Source organism: Paramormyrops kingsleyae, chromosome 3 (assembly GCF_048594095.1).
Source record: "Paramormyrops kingsleyae isolate MSU_618 chromosome 3, PKINGS_0.4, whole genome shotgun sequence".
Lineage (NCBI taxonomy): Eukaryota > Metazoa > Chordata > Actinopteri > Osteoglossiformes > Mormyridae > Paramormyrops > Paramormyrops kingsleyae.
Window position 1 is genome coordinate 39,250,339 of NC_132799.1, and position 19,910 is coordinate 39,270,248.

Here is a 19,910-nt window from a genome sequence, read left to right on the forward strand (position 1 = left end):
ATAAAATACATTTAAAAATAAAGATTTCTTGTTCATTATTTTAATATTAATAATAAACCATTAATACATTTAATTATAATAATATTGTCGTGCCGAGCGGGGACGGAATGGAGACAAAGGCGCAGACATCAGGGTATCGGGGAATACGGGGTTTAATTACAGGTAAGGCAGGCAAAACGTAGACGGACAATACAATGACCGGACTGGGGAAACAAACTAAAACGCAGACAAAATACGGAGGGCTAATGAAAACAACCAGAAACAGCTGATCACACGGGGTTAACGAGGGGGTGTGGCACACGGAAGGAGCGGACGATCGAGGCAGGACACATTGTCTTTTTTTTTACTTATTCTTACTTTACAAATTATTGTTTTTATAAATGTGCTTAGATGTGTTTAGTATAGTATATGCTCTTCTTGTTTTATCCGGTTCATTTAGTGTTTAAATGCTAAAAAAAAAAACATATTTAGGGGCCGGGAACCAATTAATTGATTTTCCATTATTTCTTATGGGGAAAATTCGATCAGATCTCGAACTTTTTAAGATTCAGTCCAGAGTTCTGAACGGTTTAAGTTCGAGTTCTGAGGTACCACTGTATTTTTATTATTATTATCTTCCCCAGTGGATATCTGCAGCATTACTGCTTTCCCATTCTTGTGCAGCCCTCTAATACATATATTGGCCATTTTATTAGGTACGCCTTGCTAATACCGCGTTAGACCTCCTTTTGCCTTCAGAACTTCCTTAAATATTTATGGCACCAACTTGAAATGTTCCTCAGAAACTTTGGTCCTTGGCATCAAGATAGCATCACACAGATTCTGCAGATTTGTCAGCTGCTCCTTCATGATGCAAATCTCCTGTTCCACCACATCCCATAGGTGCTCTATTAGACTGAGACCTAGTGACTGTGGAGGCCATTTCAGTGCAGTGAACTTTTTTGCCATGTTCAAGAAACCAGACTGAGATGATAGGAGCTTTGTGACATGGCACATTATCTTGCTGAAAGTAGCTGTTAGAAGCTGGGTACACTGTGGTCATAATGGCATGGACATTGTCAGCAACAATACTCAGGGAGCCAGGGCATTTAACCAATGCTCAGTCAGTTATAGGGGGCCCAAATATGTAAAAAAAAAATATCCCCCACACCCCACAGACTGAATTGTTAATGATTGATACAAGGCAGAATTTCATGCTGTTTATGCCACATTCTGACTCTATTTGTTGCAGCAGAAATAGAGACTCATCTGGAAAGGCAAAATTTTTACAATCTTTCATTGTCCAATTTTGGTGAGCCCGTGCCCTCTGTAGCCTCAGTTTCCTGTTCTTAGCTGATAGTGTGGCACCCGTTGTGGTCTTCTGCTGCTGTGGCCTGTCTGCTTCGAGGTTTGATGTTGTTCAGAGATACTCATCTGCATACATTGGTTATAATGAGTGGTTATTGAGTTACTGTTGTTTTTAAAGGAGTTTGGTCTAACTGAATTACTGAGACTTAGATGCTATTAGTCTCACTGATGTTACATGTTATAGACAAACCACTGTCTTAGAAACGAGCCTTTAGACAGGTCTTCGGTTGCAAACAAGAGATCAATTTATTCTACCAAGCAAAGTTAATCCACAGGAACTATGACGTGGCATCACAATACAAACACAGTGGCGGCGACAACAATAGCATAGCGGTTAAAAAACCTTTGCCCTTCCGGGGACAAACACCTAAGCATAACATTCCCATTGACTGCCTAAATACCTGTATTACCCAATTAATGGCATGCACCACCCAGTGTACACGAAGAGGATTACAAACAAACCTTCCAGTTTCATTTGGCTTCAACAGTTGCCTTTCTATCAACTTGAAACAGTCTGGGCATTCTTCTCTGCTATCAAGGCATTTCCCAGAGAACTGCTGCTCACTGGAATTTTTTTTTTAGCCCATCCTCTGTAAATCCCAGAGTTGGTTATGCATGAAAATCCCAATAGGTCAGCAGTTTCAGAAATATTCATACCAGTCAATCTGGCACCAACAACTATACCATGTCAAAAGTCACTTACATCATGTTTTTTCCCCATTCTGTGTTTGATGTGAACATTAACTGAAGCTCCTGACCTGTATCTGCATGATTTTATACATTGTGCTGCTGACTTATGATTGGCTGATCAGATGTTTGCTTCAACGAGCAGTTGAACAAGTTTCAAGGATTCAAGGGTTATATTCATCACATGCAAAGTGTACCATCAGACCATAACCTGCAGTAACATGTAAGATGGTCATCTCCACCATAAAAACAGTGAAAGCAAAAAAGTTTTTTTTAAAAGATATTAAAATAGATAAATAGATTTTATTTTTAAATTCCAGCAGTATTTATAGAGGCAAACATTTTTCAACATTTGCAATTCACAATTTTAATTTCGAAATATAATTAATCAAGTAAAGGAAAGAAACATACTGCAATCATAAATAAATCATAAAATTCTGCAATGAACAAAATTTGGAAAATATATTTTACACTTGGACAACAGCTGAGATAAATTATATTTGAGTTTATGTATGAGACCATGTTATGAAATGACATTTACCTTAAGTAATAATATAAAAAACCTTAACCTTAAAACCTTAAAAGTTTATATTATGTGAATAGGAATGGTAATGTGGCAGGTGCTGCTGTATAACATGAAGGTCATTTGAAAAACCACTTCATGAACTTTTGGAGAGAAGCTTCTTCAAACACGAAGAGGCTTCTTCTTTCAGTCCCAAAGATCCTATATAATCTCCTCCACATCATCATAGTCAGTCTGGTCGGGTTCAGGGGGGCTCTCCACAGGGGGCAGTGTGGTCAAGTCTCTCACACCTAAAGGGACATAAGGCACTTTCACATCGGAACCTGGGATCTCATTTATGAATTGAGCATACAAACGGTTTTGAGTATCAACTGTGCATATGCACATTTATAACCATAGAATCACATTTATCAATTTCATCTTGTGCATAGGAATGTGCGAATATTCAGTCACCCCCACAATTATTCACCCAGATCAGACAGGTTTCATCAAAAATAGACTTGCTATAGACAATGCACGTAGACTTTTTAATCTTACGAATATATCACAACAAACCCAACGGAAAACTATCATCGTGTCGCTTGACGGAGAAAAAGCTTTCGATAAGGTAAACTGGATGTTCTTATTTAATACTCTTAATAAATTTGGGTTCGGAGAGTCATTTATTCACTGGATTAAGATACTGTACACATCACCAAGGGCTACTATCACTACTAATAGAATCACCTCACCGAGCTTTACATTACACCAGTGGACTAGACAAGGATGTCCACTTTCGCCTTCCCTTTTTGCCCTTTTTTTTGAACCTCTCGCAGTAGCAATACGCCAAAACAACAAAATTCAAGGAATACAGGCCATGAATAGACAACACAAAATCAGTTTATATGCAGATGATATATTACTTTATTTACAGAACCCATACATATCTTTCCAGGAAACCTTTAATATTATTGACAAATTCTCTCAAATATCACATTACACAATTAACTGGAATAAATCAATAGTTTTACCCCTTTCAGATGATGCGGGGGACTCCGAAACTCAGGATTTCCCTCTCCCCCTTCGTATTGGTAACATAAAATATTTGGTTGTCAACATTTCCTCCAGGTTGTCAGAGCTGTTTAACTTTAACTATACTTCCCTCCTTAGGAAAATCGAAGACGACTATAATCGCTGGTCAAAGCTCCCACTTACACTTATGGGTCGAATTGCAGCAGTAAAAATGAAAACCTTACCTCAAATTAACTATTTATTCTCTATGGTTCCCGTTACACCCACAGAAAATTGGTTTAGAAAACTTAATTCACTAACAACGCAATTCTATTGGAAAAATAAATAAAAAGCCTAGAATTTCACTTACAGCATTGAAAAATAAAAAATCACTTGGTGGACTCGAGGCACCAAATTTTCTCCACTATTTCCTCACAAATCAGTTACAGTACTTAGTTAAATGGATTCACAAACAGGACTATAGTTACCCCTGGCTTGAATTGGAACAATATTAGTGTAAAAATATCCTAGTTGCAGATCTCCTCTTCCTTCCACAATCAAACATCGGTAAGATCAACACCATCTCTACAACTCTGACAGCCTGGTGGAAAACAAACCGAATCACTAAGTCATCATTGACTCTGAATAAATTCACCCCATTGTGGCACAAACCAACATTTAATCTACAAAATAAATCTGTTTATTTTCCCACATGGGAACAAAAGGGAATTACACACCTCCACCACTTATTCCATAATAACCAATTTATGTCATTCGATGCTCTTATTCAGACATATGGGGTTGGGAGAGATCAATTTCTTCAATATCAACAGCTGAAATTAAGAATTAAAGGAAAAGTTAATTTAACCAATAACACACTACAGCCATCTCAACTAACTGAAGAACTCATTCAAATCAGCAGCCCAAAAAAATTAGTATCTAAACTGTATTTACTTATCTCTACCTTAAATAGTGTAATAACACTCCCAACAGCTAAATGGGAAAAAGATTTGGGCTGTTCCCCCAACCCCGATTACTGGAAGCAGATTTGCAAAAACATCTTCTGCATGACCACCAACTTCAACTTGCGGCTTATCCAATATAAAATCATACACAGAACTCATATTACACAAAATAAAATGTTTAAAATGAGATTGACTAACACAGATATCTGCTCACAGTGTACTTTGGGGAGCATAGATAATTATTTTCACGCTGTCTGGCTTTGTGAACCAGTTCACTCCCTTTGGCTAAGGGTTACTGAAACACTCTCCACTATTCTGAGATGCAGAATCCCAGCATCAGCGTCACTCTGTCTTCTTGGTGATACATCTAATACACATCTTCCCTCTAAATATTAAAAACCCTTTGCTCATTTCTCTTGCTGTCGCCAAGAAAGTAGTTCTCCAAAACTGGAAATCTAAGAGCTCATGTCATATTACTCACTAGACCAACTTGATTGTAGAATACATTTCAATGGGAAAAAATAATGCTGTCCAGTGGAAGCATGTGTCAACGTTTAAGGACACCTGGAACCCATTTATAACATTTCTTAATATTCCATCACAATAACTTTACTAACATATAGCCTCAGAGCAAAGGAGAGGAAAAAAAAAAAAAAACATGTATATCTCCAGTGTTAACTCCTTTCCCCCCTCCTTCTCTGTACACATATACACACTTACTTTTATAAACTTTTAGTACAAACCCCGCACATACACATACATCTGATCAACTTCAGCATCTCTAACTGTAACTGCTTATCTGCCGTGTCCCAGTCTCTTGTAAGTCACTTCGTATTGTCTGTTTGTCTTTTTGCTTTGTCATCATTGTCAGATCTTGTGGCACTATTTTGCCTCCTGTATGCTTGTTATTTGTTTTATTTTGTTTTATGTTGTATTTCGGGTTTTTGTATGTTATAAATGAGCCCCCCCATCTACATGGGGAAAAAAAAAAAGTGAATGTAAACATTTATTTATTTATTTATGTTCTTTTTTTTAATGTTGTAATTAAACATAAACTTGTCCTCCGAAGAGGGGGGGTGGTGGTGGGCAAAAAAAAAAAAAAGAAATATGCGTATATTTACGTACACTCCCAACCAGGCGTACGCACAAACCCCTAGCAGCAAAGAAGCATAACTGAGGCAAACCAATTGGAACTTAGGATATACACACACTCCCACTAAATTATCAACCTTTATAGACTGACAAATAGAATGACCTAATTATGGTCACAAAGTATGGCAAGTCAAGTCATCCTCATGAAAAGGAACCATTCCAGAGTCAAATAACATCTTTGGCCAAAGAAATATATCACTGTGATTAAATGCAGTCTTACGCTGAGATGTCTGATTGAGTCATTTCTGATCACATTTCCGTCCAAAATTCATTGTAAAAAATGTACACTGATTTAATACATAATAATATACACTGATCGAGAGACACCTGAAAGTACACACAGTAGGTGTCAGCATCGGGATCCGACGAACCAGAAATCAGGCGAGTGGCAGCCAGGAGTTCAGGTAACGGGGTTTATTTAGCGAAAGGACGGACATCTACGGACAATACACTGACACTACAATGACAAGTCTGGGAACCTCAGGGAGACGCGAACTCATATACACAGGACAAGGCAAAAGAAACAGCAAACAGCTGGGCACAATCGGGGAAGCACATGTGGATAATGAGGGGGCGTGGCACACACTAGGATCGTACGGAGCGGGGTGTGACAGAACCCCCCCCCCAAAGGCGCGCACACCGGGCGCGCCCGAGAGGAGGCGACGGACGAGACGAGGCCAGGAAACAGGACCTGGAAGACAAAAAGCAAAACCTCAACCAAAGGCGGGGAACAGAACGGAGACACAGAACTGGAACAAGGACAAAAAGAAAGACAGGACCTGACAAAGGACGGGGAACGCGGACAGACAGACCAGGAAGGGAGACACGGGGGGAACACCAACAGGTGACACGAAGGGGCCAGGGGTGAACGAAGGAGACACAGAGGGCCGAGGAGCAGAGACAGGAGGCAGAAAGGGAAAGGGAGGAGGAATAAGGGGAGCCCGAAGGAACCCAGGCGGGCAGCGGCCGGAGGGGCCGCAGGCGAGAGGGAGGAGGGACCAGGAGGGGACCACCCAGGGGCCAAGGGAACAGGACGAGGGAGTGACGGAGGGGATATGGAGGGAGCAGGAGGGAACACCAGTGCAGGCAGGCAGGAGGGGGAAGCCGCGGCAGGCGGAGGCGCAGCCGGAGCCGGGGAAGGCGCCATCCGACACCAAGCCGGAGCAGGGGGGCCCGGAGGCGGCCGACACGGAGCCGGAGGCGGGACCGAGGACCGGTACCGAGGAACCAGGGGGGGACCCGGAGGGGACCGCCGACCCCGAGCCGGAGGACCCACAGGCAGCCACCGAGCCACAGCCAGGGGCCGAACGGGTGAGCCAGGGGGCAGGGCGGGCGGGACCCAAGCCCGACGCTTGTGTCCCCGTCCCTTACGGGACACTGAAAGGCGGGGTCCTGGGGAGCATTGGTCTTGCCGGGGTAAGGGCAAGGGAGTCAGGAGGGAGGTCCCCGAGGGTGGAGGCTCGGGCAGAACAGGGGCCGTGGCCGCAGGCGGGGCAGCCGGAGCCGCGGGCCGGACGGGAGAGTTGGGCTGGACGGGAAGGACAGGCTGGATGGGAAGGACGGCCTCAGGCAGGGCCGCGGGCTGGACAGGAGAGGCGGCCTCAGGCAGGGCCGCGGACAGGACGGGAGAGGTGGCCTCAGGCAGGGCCGCGGGTGTGTGGCCAGCAGGGGGCGCCTCGGCGGGCGTCGCCATCACTTGGCCAGCAGGGGGCGCCTCAGTCACGTGGCCAGCAGGGTGGTGGCAGCTGCAGGGACTGCAGGCAGAGCAGGCAGGACAGGCGGGTCAAGCAGGACAGGCGGGTCAGGCGGTGCTGCGGGCAGATCGGCGGCAGCAGCAGGCGGCGCGGCCGCGGGCAGATCGGCGGCAGCAGCAGGCGGCGGTGCCGCGGGCAGAGAGGTGGCAGCAGCAGGCGGCGGTACCGCGGGCAGAGAGGCGGCAGCAGCAGCAGGCCTTTAGCGGGTGTGTCACTTAGTATAAAAGGTGCCTGAGAATGGGCAGCGCTACCAATCATCTAATAACACAAGGCAACTACATTTTGTTTCATTACATTTTGTAGTGTTTCCTATACAATTTTGGCACACTGATTTCAGTGGTAACGTTTATTTTCATATAGCTTCAATGGTTTAGTTAGAAACGTCATTTTTTTTTATAAAGCTCGGCTGACATGGTCTTTTGCTATACTTATACCTGTTTGCATATTAATATGTTGTTTTTTTGTTGTACATGTAGATAAAAATGTCTTCTAGACACTGTAAATTACCAGCTGACTGTTTCTGTTACATTTGTGGATATTATATTGGTCCTGCTCAAGTGAAATGTACGATATCAAGGGATACAAAGTATTACCAAGCTTATGAGAAGTATTTTGGAATGCCCATTGAGGACCAAGACAAATCCTGGGCTCCTCATGTTATATGTGGCTGCTGCAAATCAACATTGGAAGGGTGGTTAAAAAGCACCAGGAAAAGTATGCCATTTGCAGTCCCTAGAATTTGGAGAGAGCCAACAAACCACCTGAATGACTGCTACTTCTGCATGGTGGATATTGCTGTTTACAAGAAGCCACAGGACAAGAAGAAGCTAGTCTATCCTGATATACCATCTTCTATTGCACCAGTGCCACATGATGAACATTCGCCTATTCCAGTCCCACCAACAACAGATGAAGCCAACATGGAAGTGTCGGATCAGGACGATTGGCAATCTGGTGAACCTCACTTTCCAAACCAGCAGGAACTTGATGATCTAGTCAGAGATCTGAACCTTCCTAAAGCAGGTGCAGAACTGCTTGCATCCAGATTGAAAGAATGGAATCTTTTGGATCCAAGGTGAGAATTTCGAAGTACCAAATAAGACATACTAAGTATGTATGAGACATACACTCACCTAAAGGATTATTAGGAACACCATACTAATACGGTGTTTGACCCCCTTTCGCCTTCAGAACTGCCTTAATTGTACGTGGCATTGATTCAACAAGGTGCTGAAAGCATTCTTTACAAATGTTGGCCCATATTGATAGGATAGCATCTTGCAGTTGATGGAGATTTGTGGGATGCACATCCAGGGCACGAAGCTCCCGTTCCACCACATCCCAAAGATGCTCTATTGGGTTGAGATCTGGTGACTGTGGGGGCCACTGTAGTACAGTGAACTCATTGTCATGTTCAAGAAACCAATTTGAAATGATTCGAGCTTTGTGACATGGTGCATTATCCTGCTGGAAGTAGCCATCAGAGGATGGGTACATGGTGGTCATAAAGGGATGGACATGGTCAGAAACAATGCTCAGGTAGGCCGTGGCATTTAAACGATGCCCAATTGGCACTAAGGGGCCTAAAGTGTGCCAAGAAAACATCCCCCACACCATTACACCACCACCACCAGCCTGCACAGTGGTAACAAGGCATGATGGATACATGTTCTCATTCTGTTTACGCCAAATTCTGACTCTACCATTTGAATGTCTCAACAGAAATCGAGACTCGTCAGACCAGGCAACATTTTTCCAGTCTTCAACTGTCCAATTTTGGTGAGCTCGTGCAAATTGTAGCCTCTTTTTCCTATTTGTAGTGGAGATGAGCGGTACCCGGTGGGGTCTTCGGCTGTTGTAGCCCATCCGCCTCAAGGTTGTGCGTGTTGTGGCTTCACAAATGCTTTGCTGCATACCTCGGTTGTAACGAGTGGTTATTTCAGTTAAAGTTGCTCTTCTATCAGCTTGAATCAGTCGGCCCATTCTCCTCTGACCTCTAGCATCAACAAGGCATTTTCACCCACAGGACTGCCGCATACTGGATGTTTTTCCCTTTGCACACCATTCTTTGTAAACCCTAGAAATGGTTGTGCGTGAAAATCCAAGTAACTGAGCAGATTGTGAAATACTCAGACCGGCCCGTCTGGCACCAACAACCATGCCACGCTCAAAATTGCTTAAATCACCTTTCTTTCCCATTCTGACATTCAGTTTGGAGTTCAGGAGATTGTCTTGACCAGGACCACACCCCTATATGCATTGAAGCAACTGCCATGTGATTGGTTGATTAGATAATTGCATTAATGAGAAATTGAACAGGTGTTCCTAATAATCCTTTAGGTGAGTGTACATGAATTTTACAGTTGATGAATGTTAATTACCAAACAAATTTCCCGAGTCCTGCCCAGCAGTACCAGCATCATCATAATCTCCTGATATGTTGTTTATCGCCAGATCCCCTGTATCAGACACATAAAAGCTGCTTCTGTGCATCAGACACCCATCACTGTAGAGCACGGTTCCCCAATTCCGGTCCTGGGGCCTCATGTATAAACGGTGCTTACGCACAAAAATGTTGCGCACGCCCGTTTCCACGCTCATGTCGAGATGTATAAAAACTAAACTTGGCGTACCGCCACGCACATTCTCACGGCAACCCCAGACAAGGCGTACGCAAGTTTCTGCTCGATTTGGCAAAATGGAGGCACCTACTGGCAAAAGAGTGCTACTGCAGTTTCACTGTGTCAGACTCGCATTCATGACGCGGTCTGCATGAAATACACTGAAATTAATTGGCCATCGGTCACCTGATCGTAATCAATCTGTGACAATAAAACGGTGCAGGGAAAGACAAAAAATATTCCAACCATGGCTGCTCTTGCATTGTTAGAGGACATTGCAAATGGAAGAGTCAGAAGAGAGCGCGTATTCAGGGATCACAGTGATTTCTTGGCTCATGATGATGACTGGCTACTAAGTCGATTCAGATTTCCAAGAGCTATCCTCTTGGAGCTGTGTGCTGAACTGGAGCCAGCTTTACGGAGGAAGACTGCAAGAAATTGCGCCTTACCGGTACCTGTACAAGTTCTCTCCACCCTCGGATTATTAGCCACAGGTGCTTTTCAGCGTGAACTTGCGGACCGATCAGGCATTTCTCAGTCATCACTGAGTCGTGCCATGTCAGCTGTATGGGATGGCATAATCCGCTTGTCATCGAGATATATAAATTTTCCCTACACTGTGGGTGAACAGGCAAACATTAAAGCGCAATTCGCAGCGATGTCTGGTTTTCCAAATGTAGTCGAATTATCGACTGCGCGCACATTGCTATAAAGTCACCTTCAGAGAACGAATTTGCTTATGCTTATGTAAATAGAAAGCACTTTCACTTTATTAATGTACTCTATTAATGCACTGGGGGCACCTCTTGTACTATTGTCTGTAAGAATAAACAAACAGAATAAACTAAAGTAACACCGCATCTGCGCCCTACGTGTTATTCATAAACATGCAAGCAATTCAAACAAGTATGGTACGAGAAAAACTCACCCGCGCTGACATCGGCGTCCCCCTCACCCGATAAAAGTGTGTCCCCAATCATCGCAGCAACTAGTTGCTCAAAGGGTGTGATACCGGGAATTCCGCAACCTCCGCCTGTGCTTTTAAGACTCTTACGTCGATTTTAATGTCCGACCACTTCTTTTTAATTTCGGCCACCGTGCCATTTTCGGAACCAACACTTTTAACTGACTCTGCCACGCTGTGCCACTCCGTCAACTTTCGTTTATTGCTGATGCCACTTATACCACCAAATAATATCACTTTTCTTTTCTCGATTTCTGTTAACATGACCTCCACTTCGCACTCACTGAAATACTTCTTTTTCCCACGTGGTTTATTCATTGTTGTTTAAGAAAAACATAGAACAAAGCGGGCATTTATACAGATTTACATATGCAAATATACATAATTATGGGCCGGTCGGGGGGTGGTGGCTGTGGGCTCATTCACGTACGTTAAATTTCACGCTCATTGGGATTTATAAAGGGAATGTGCGTAGATCTGTGCTTACGCACAGTTTTATGCATCTGGATTTTTTCTTGCTTACGCACATTCCTAGTTTTGTCCGTACGCCTTGTTTTAGTGTGAATTCTACGCTCGTCGTTATACATGAGGCCCCTGGAGAGCCAGTTTGCAACATAGTTTGTAGATTTTGTAGAGCAGGGAAATCCGCAAGCTGTGGTGGATTCTGACCCTCCAGGACCAGAATTGGGGAACCCTGCTGTAGAACCTCCAGAACTCTTTTGCTTGTATAATTGAAATTATTATTCAAAAACAAAGGCCAAACCAAATTTATTAAAAACCCTTGAAAGCCAGCAAATGTACTTACAATGAAAAAGATATTAAATCGGATAGTGACATTTCTCTGAAACATAATTGTTAAAGACTATTTTGATAGTGTTGAAGAGGGTTCCCATTGAAATATTAATTCTACCAAATGCACAGACCTCTGCCCCATACCTGAGAGAGGGTCTCCTTCACTGTCCTCCACATCTTCATACCCAGAGGGCAGCTCCTCAGAGAGGACACTTCCTGTGAAGGAGAGAGACAGTCAGTCCTGTGCTCAGGGAGACTCTGCATGAAGTTTCCTCTGCTTATGTCTCTCAGACTGAAAAGACAGGATGTGTGGGGTTAGAGTAGCTAATGCTCATGTCCATACAAGCTGACTGACACTCATATTGTCTCCATATTTGCTGGTTTCTCTCTCACCCTCAAGGCTCTGCAGCAATGAAGCTATGATGCCCTCATGTGGTTTCTGAGGTCTAATCAAATAGCTAGAGATGAAAAATCAACAGGACACAAACAGCTTCACATTCTGATGAGTAAAATGGAACAGATACACATTGAAATGACTGGAAATTCACTGTCCCACAACAACCCACTTTAATAAGTTACCATGTGGCTGTAAAAGTTTATTCTTCTAATTCTGTAGCGGTCAACAGGGTTAACTCACTCTGTCGAGGGGCTCTGTAGGTTGTCCAACTGGTCAGATTGTACTCTATCTCCTCATAAATAGTCTCATGCACAGTGGTGAGACCCTCCTGGTACAGAGCTGTGGAGGAGGACATACAGAGACACAGCTGATATCCAGGCCACATCTCATTTAAATTTAGAGTCCCAATTTCCCATATATTCTGTGTATTATTATGTCTGGAAACATGTCTGTTGTCATGGGAACAACAGTGAAGCCCTTGGCTTAAACTTCAGCTCAGAAACAGAGTGAAAATGCTGTGTAGCGAGAATGTTCTGTGAGATCAGCATAGGTGAATCTCCAAGATGAGCAGAGAAGTGTTTGGTTACTAAATTGGCCATACTGTAGGTGTGTGTGTGTGTGTGTGTATATATATATACACACTCACCTAAAGGATTATTAGGAACACCATACTAATACGGTGTTTGACCCCCTTTCGCCTTCAGAACTGCCTTAATTCTACGTGGCATTGATTCAACAAGGTGCTGAAAGCATTCTTTAGAAATGTTGGCCCATATTGATAGGATAGCATCTTGCAGTTGAAGGAGATTTGTGGGATGCACATCCAGGGCACGAAGCTCCCGTTCCACCACATCCCAAAGATGCTCTATTGGGTTGAGATCTGGTGACTGTGGGGGCCATTGTAGTACAGTGAACTCATTGTCATGTTCAAGAAACCAATTTGAAATGATTCGAGCTTTGTGACATGGTGCATTATCCTGCTGGAAGTAGCCATCAGAGGATGGGTACATGGTGGTCATAAAGGGATGGACATGGTCAGAAACAATGCTCAGGTAGGCCGTGGCATTTAAACGATGCCCAATTGGCACTAAGGGGCCTAAAGTGTGCCAAGAAAACATCCCCCACACCATTACACCACCACCACCAGCCTGCACAGTGGTAACAAGGCATGATGGATCCATGTTCTCATTCTGTTTACGCCAAATTCTGACTCTACCATTTGAATGTCTCAACAGAAATCGAGACTCATCAGACCAGGCAACATTTTTCCAGTCTTCAACTGTCCAATTTTGGTGAGCTCGTGCAAATTGTAGCCTCTTTTTCCTATTTGTAGTGGAGATGAGTGGTACCCGGTGGGGTCTTCTGCTGTTGTAGTCCATCCGCCTCAAGGTTGTGCGTGTTGTGGCTTCACAAATGCTTTGCTGCATACCTCGGTTGTAACGAGTGGTTATTTCAGTCAAAGTTGCTCTTCTATCAGCTTGAATCAGTCGGCCCATTCTCCTCTGACTTCTAGCATCAACAAGGCATTTTCACCCACAGGACTGCCGCATACTGGATGTTTTTCCCTTTGCACACCATTCTTTGTAAACCCTAGAAATGGTTGTGCGTGAAAATCCCAGTAACTGAGCAGATGAAAATACTCAGACCGGCCCGTCTGGCACCAACAACCATGCCACGCTCAAAATTGCTTAAATCACCTTTCTTTCCCATTCTGACATTCAGTTTGGAGTTCAGGAGATTGTCTTGACCAGGACCACACTCCTAAATGCATTGAAGCAACTGCCATGTGATTGGTTGATTAGATAATTGCATTAATGAGAAATTGAACAGGTGTTCCTAATAATCCTTTAGGTGAGTGTATATTTTAGTGCTGTCAAACGATAAAATTTTTTTTATCAGATCACAGGGCTGCTGTGGTTTAATTTCGATTAATCACGATTAAATGGAAGTGACGACATGCACGCTCCTGTGTCTTGGAGATCCGAGAAATATCTCGGAGCAGCACAGAAGATCCTGAGTTCCGAATCTAAGATGGCTGCGCCCTTTATCAACAGAAGGGAAAGTTGTAGTTTTATACTCTTTAAGCACTACTTCTCATTTGTGGCTCATTAAATCGGTCGCACACACTATACCGTCCAATGTATCTGTGGACGTGTTGCTACAGAGTTTTATACGTAAAGCACCGAGCGTAATGGAATAGAATTGGATTTCATGATTAGTCAGATTATTTGTCAGATTTACGGTAGTTCGGGCTAATTGTAAGTGAATGAAGATAAAGACCATTTAAACTGAGGTACGTTAAATCCGACAAGTTGCCCAGCTAAGCAAAAAATCTTGCTTTTTGATATGGGTCCATGGTATTGCACTTCTGTGGCAAATGGAATGCATCCGACTCGTGTTCAAGATGTTCAATAAACATGTTAAGTGCATATACGTATATTCCCTTTTTTCTTGAGTCTGTTTGGTCATACAAAATGAAATGCGATTAATATAGATTAAAAATGAAGGCTATTCAATCGTGATTAAACAAAATTAATCCACAGCAACCATTTGACAGCACTAATATATATATGTCAGTCAGAATTTTTTAAATTAGGCTGTTCTTATATGCTTATTTAATGTGTTATTTGACCCCTGACCCCATCTGTGTACCACTAAAGCCAACAATGGATAATGTAGGAGATAATACAGACTTAATAAGAATCATTCAGACAGATCATTCTTAATGTGAGTCACTCTACTGCTGTATATTTCTGTACCTCTTTTCAGCACTCTGTTCTGGTACAGCTGGACAGCTATTATCACCAGCAGCAGGAGGAGAAAAGCTCCAAGTACCAGGAAAACGACAACAGGACTAGACGGGACTTCCTGGTTGAATACAGCTGTAGGAGAAACTGGCAGAGAGATTTCAGTATATCATGTGTCTGACAGTGCAGAATGATTGTACTACATAAACATACAAATGCATTTTATCTGTGCCTGATTTTCGAAAATGAAATAAAATTACATTCTCATAAGAACTTAAAGCATTCAAAGTTAATTATGATGTCATATGACAGAGTATAAAAATGATACCTTCTTTTGTTATTGTGGATGTTGCTGGAATCCCTTAATTAGTAATTTGATATAGATATATAATTAGAATTAATCTTATGTTTGATATGCTGTTCAACACTATACATTAAATACATTAAATTCACCTGTAGTGGCCTTAAGCAGCGATGAACCTGTGAAATTAAAGCATTAAAGAGAGTTTAATGTTTTTTTCTACAATTCTGCTTATTCTAAAGGCCAAATGACAATAATGTTGATGTTAAAGTCTGTCTGCAGCCCCAGTCCCACCTGCACAGGTAACACCAGCATCCTCCTTGTGGCTGCAGCTCCTCTGCTCCTGAAGAGAGTGAGGACAGTCCCACAGGTGGAGCTCATCACCCCTGCAGTTCACCTCATTCAGCCAAATGGTGCCAGTTCCTCGTCCAAAGGCAGAGTTCCCATGAGCCTCCAGTGCTGTCCCACAGCCCAGCTGTCTGCAGACCATCTGGGCATCTCTCAAGTCCCAGGAGTCGTCACAGACTGTCCCCCAGGAGCCATTATGCCACAGCTCCACTCTCCCTGAGCACTCGCTACTGCCCCCCGACAATCTCATGGTGGGGTGGCCTAGGGGGCAAGTAAAGACTGTGATTTATCAGCACTGCAGAAGGCAGAGGACACATGTGAGGATGACAGAGTTCAGTGAAGAGCTGGGACTGATTTCTCACTGATGTTACTGACTGATAAACACGTAACACTGGGCAGGTAATAACTGGACTTACGTGAACATGGTCTGTCCTTGGCAGCAGCAGAACATCCTGTTCCAGAATGAATACAGAATTAAGGAAACTATCTTGTTATTATGCAAGCATGCAAGGACATGAAAAATAAACCATATAATAACAAAGTATTTTATTGATGATATTATGGTAATCATAAAAATGAATAAACCCAAACACAAAGTGAAACAATAATAATACTGAATAAAGTAAGTTACCGTCACAGGTGATCTGAGCCACTTCACATTCCTCTTTTTTTTTATCTCCCCAGTTAGAGGACGGGCACTGCCACAGTGTGGAGTCATGTGGGCGACATTTCAGGTTATCAAGCCAGTTTGGAGCTCCTTTCAGCCAAGACCATGAGTTAAAAACAGTCCCAGTCTTTCCACAGTTGAGATGTTGACATATCAGGTTGGCTGTGTTTGTGTCCATTTGATTGAAGCACACATTTCCCCAGGTGCCATTGTAGAAAACCTCCAACCGTCCAGAGCAGCCTTCAGCCAGTCTTATCTCTTTATATTCTACAAGCAGTGTAAAGAAATAACTTAAAATAAGTGAACAATTATTTCTATTTTGAAAGTAACAGTGAAATCTGATTAAACATTACATAATGTGGAGCTGTTAAATGCTAAATTGTTTGAATAAATTGGTAGTGTTTAAATTAGTACAACTAAATTATACAAGTTGGCATTTACAATTTGACTACAGCCAGCCTGATTTTGTCATATTCTAAAAGGTGTGTAAAGGAACAACTTAAAACAGATGAACAATTATTTCTATTCACATAGTTCCAGTGAAACTTGATTAAACATGATATAATGTGGAGCTGTTAAATGTTAATTTGCTTGCATATATTTTGGTTGTGTTTATCCATCCATCCTTCCACTTTCTATAACTGTTTTTTCTATTCAGGGTCGCGGGGAGGTCCGGAGCTTATCCTGGAAGCTACAGGCACCAGGCAGGGAACCACCCAGGATGGGATGCCAGTCCATCGCAGGGCACAATCTCACACCAGTCACTCACACATGCACACCTATGGGCAATTTAGTAACCAAACAATTACCTTTTAATTTACCTAAATTAATAAAAGCTGGTTTTACTATTTAAGAATACAACCAGAACATTTAGGGTTCATCACAGGTTTATTTCAGTTTCCTGAAAGTCATACCTGAACACACAACTCCTACGTCCTCTTTATGGACACAGTCATTCTGTCCTCTCGGCGTTGATGGACAGTCCCACAGAGACGTCTCATTCCCCTCACAGTCCACCTCATCTAGCTAGATGGGTCCAATTCCTGGTCCAAAGAAGGTGGGCACTGGGGCGCTGAGAGCCGTCCCACACTGGAGCTGTCTGCACACCACCTCAGCATCCTTCAGGTCCCAGGAGTCTCCACACACTGTCCCCCAGGAGCCTTGGTGGAGCACCTCCAGCCTCCCTGCACAGCCCCCAGCATCACCCACCAGCCTGATGGACCTGTGATCTAGGAGTAGGAGGTACAGAGGAAGGTAATTTGTTTTTGTCTTTCATCTTGTAAATGCACCTTTCTTTTTTTCTCTATCTATCTATCTATCTATCTATCTATCTATCTATCTATCCATCTATCCATCCATCCATCCATCCATCCATCCATCCATCCATCCATCCATCCATCCATCCATCCATCCATCCATCCATCCATCCATCTATCTATCTATCTATCTATCTATCATCTATCTATCTATCTATGCGCAGTGGTGGCTCTAAGGCTAGAAATCTCTGCCAGCAGTCAGAAGGTCACTGGTTCAAATCCTGAGATTGTCAGCAGTGACCCTACTTCATTGAGCCCTTGACCAAGGCCCTTAACCTGTAATCAGTGTGTGCCCTTTACCTCTAACTATCTGATGTTGGTGCTGTTCATGTGTAAGATCGTTAGTTATGTATGAACCTAACTATTGTGTACTCACTGGAACACTCTATAGACACTTGTGGACCAGAGCTGCAGTTCAGTCTCTGTGGATCACTGCAGTTCAACAGGTGAGATTCACTCCCAGAGCACTGATACTCTGTCAGACACACATCACTGTCTCCTGTCCCAGACAGGGAGGAGCTGTACAGCCTCACTGCAGAGCCACAGCCCAGCTGCCTGCAGACCACAGAGGTCTCCTTGAAGCTCCAGGAGTCCATGAGAATTCTGCTCCAGGTCAGCTGGTAGTAAACCTCTACCTGACCCTCACAGTCACTCTCTCCAGACAGTCTTACTGTCCCATTGAGAGCTGAGAGAGATTTAGACCCTGTGGAAAGATCAATCACTGTCAGGGTTTAACGTGACATTTGCCTGATTCCATTCAGAATGGAAATTTAAACATCTCTGGATCAAATTCAGGTTTAAATTGAAGTTTTCCTGATTAGACCCTGTGGAAACATCAGTCACTGTCAGTGTTTGTCAGATATGCATGTTACAGCTTGTAGATCTGCATTTAATTAATTATTGCATTAACTGCTGGAGTTTTGGTTGCTGATATGAAGAATTCCTTCTATTCAGTAAATTAAGTCACCCATACTTTTTCAAATGTTGCCATTAAAATGCCAAAAACAGCCCCACAGTTCTCAATGGAATAAGTGGTACAGAAGATTGATGGATTTTCTATGAAACTAAACTGTCCTGAGTTGTATTATCAGTTTAATTAATGATCTATTCTATAATCATAATGTATATTGGATTATAATTCATGAAAAAGCCCAAATTACTAATCCATTGTTAGGACAAGTGTAGTACAGTCCTCACCATTACAGATGAGTCCTGCATCCCGTCCATGAGAGCATGCAGCTCGACTCCATGAGGACACAGCACACTGGGAGAGGTGTGTCTCATTCCCCTGGCACTCAAACACATCAGCCCAGATGCGGCCCCTCCCCTCTCCAAACCAGGCCTGTCCTGTCACTGTCACAGCGCTCCCACACTGCAGCTGCTGACAGAGGACACTGGCTGCTCTCATATCCCAGGATGCATCACACACTGTCCCCCACTCACTGAGGTACTGCAGCTCCACCCTCCCGGAGCAGGAGTCAGGGCCGCCCACCAGCCTGGAGTCTGTGTACCCTGTAAACAGCGCAGTGGGTTAGAGCCTGTATATCTTAACTTCCTTCAGTCAAGTGGATATATTCCATCAAAGTATTTAAACATCATGGTTGAACTTGGTCTATTTACTGTGTTAATGTGTAATTTATATTTACTAATTTACCAGCCATTCATATGTTTTCTGACAAGTAGCCATGTTGTTCTTACCTGAACACAGCAGTCCCACATCATTATCATGGGAGCAGTTCTCTGTCTTTGAGGGTGATTTTGGGCAGAAGGAAATATGAGATTCATTCCCTCTACACTGTATCTCCTCTCTCCACACTTGGTCACCCCCCTTTCCAAACACAGCCCCCCCCAGCAGCTCCACAGGGATCCCACAGCCCAGCTGCCGACACATAACCTCTGCATCCTGCAGGTCAAAGTCAGCATCACACACTGTGTCCCACGTCCCTTGATGCTTCATCTCTACTCTCCCAGCGCACTGGTGTGCACCTTGGACCAGTCTGACCTCTCGATGACCTGCAAATTTAAGGATGAATAAGCATTTAATACAATCAGGTATCTCTTATTCCTCTCCTCTCTCTGGCAGTATTCTATTTTCCTTTTACTGCTGAACATCTGCGGTTCCGTTAGTTTGTCGTACTGCAACTGTGATGGTAATAATAGCTCTTTGAAGGGAACCAGATCTTCTGACTCAGTTCCTTTCTGAGAGGCATTCTTTTTTTTTTTTTAAGGGGACAGGGGTTACTAAGTTTTCTGCAAAATACTCAATAGGATAATGACAGTGTATAATTTGGATCAGATTCCGATTTAGGTATCCATCAATATAATTTCATTTTGCATGT

General features: G+C 43.2%; 2 protein-coding genes across 2 annotated transcripts; both read right to left on the reverse strand.

Annotated features, from left to right (window-relative positions):
- Positions 1-2,758: 2,758 nt before the first annotated feature.
- Positions 2,759-16,015, reverse strand: LOC140588341 (antigen WC1.1-like). The gene is made up of 7 exons (XM_072710356.1): positions 15,535-16,015; positions 15,393-15,419; positions 14,952-15,086; positions 12,433-12,531; positions 11,940-12,011; positions 6,110-6,355; positions 2,759-2,847 (listed from the first exon to the last, which is right to left on the reverse strand). Exons 1-7 carry the CDS (start codon positions 15,836-15,838, stop codon positions 2,759-2,761), a joined length of 972 nt encoding a protein of 323 aa, XP_072566457.1. The 5' UTR covers positions 15,839-16,015.
- Positions 16,016-17,769: 1,754 nt separating this feature from the next.
- LOC140588342 (scavenger receptor cysteine-rich type 1 protein M130) lies at positions 17,770-19,663 on the reverse strand. Its single transcript, XM_072710357.1, has 4 exons — positions 19,270-19,663; positions 18,769-19,083; positions 17,948-18,274; positions 17,770-17,792 (listed from the first exon to the last, which is right to left on the reverse strand). The coding sequence occupies exons 1-4, from the start codon at positions 19,526-19,528 to the stop codon at positions 17,770-17,772; spliced, it is 924 nt and encodes a 307-aa protein (XP_072566458.1). The 5' UTR covers positions 19,529-19,663.
- Positions 19,664-19,910: the final 247 nt, after the last annotated feature.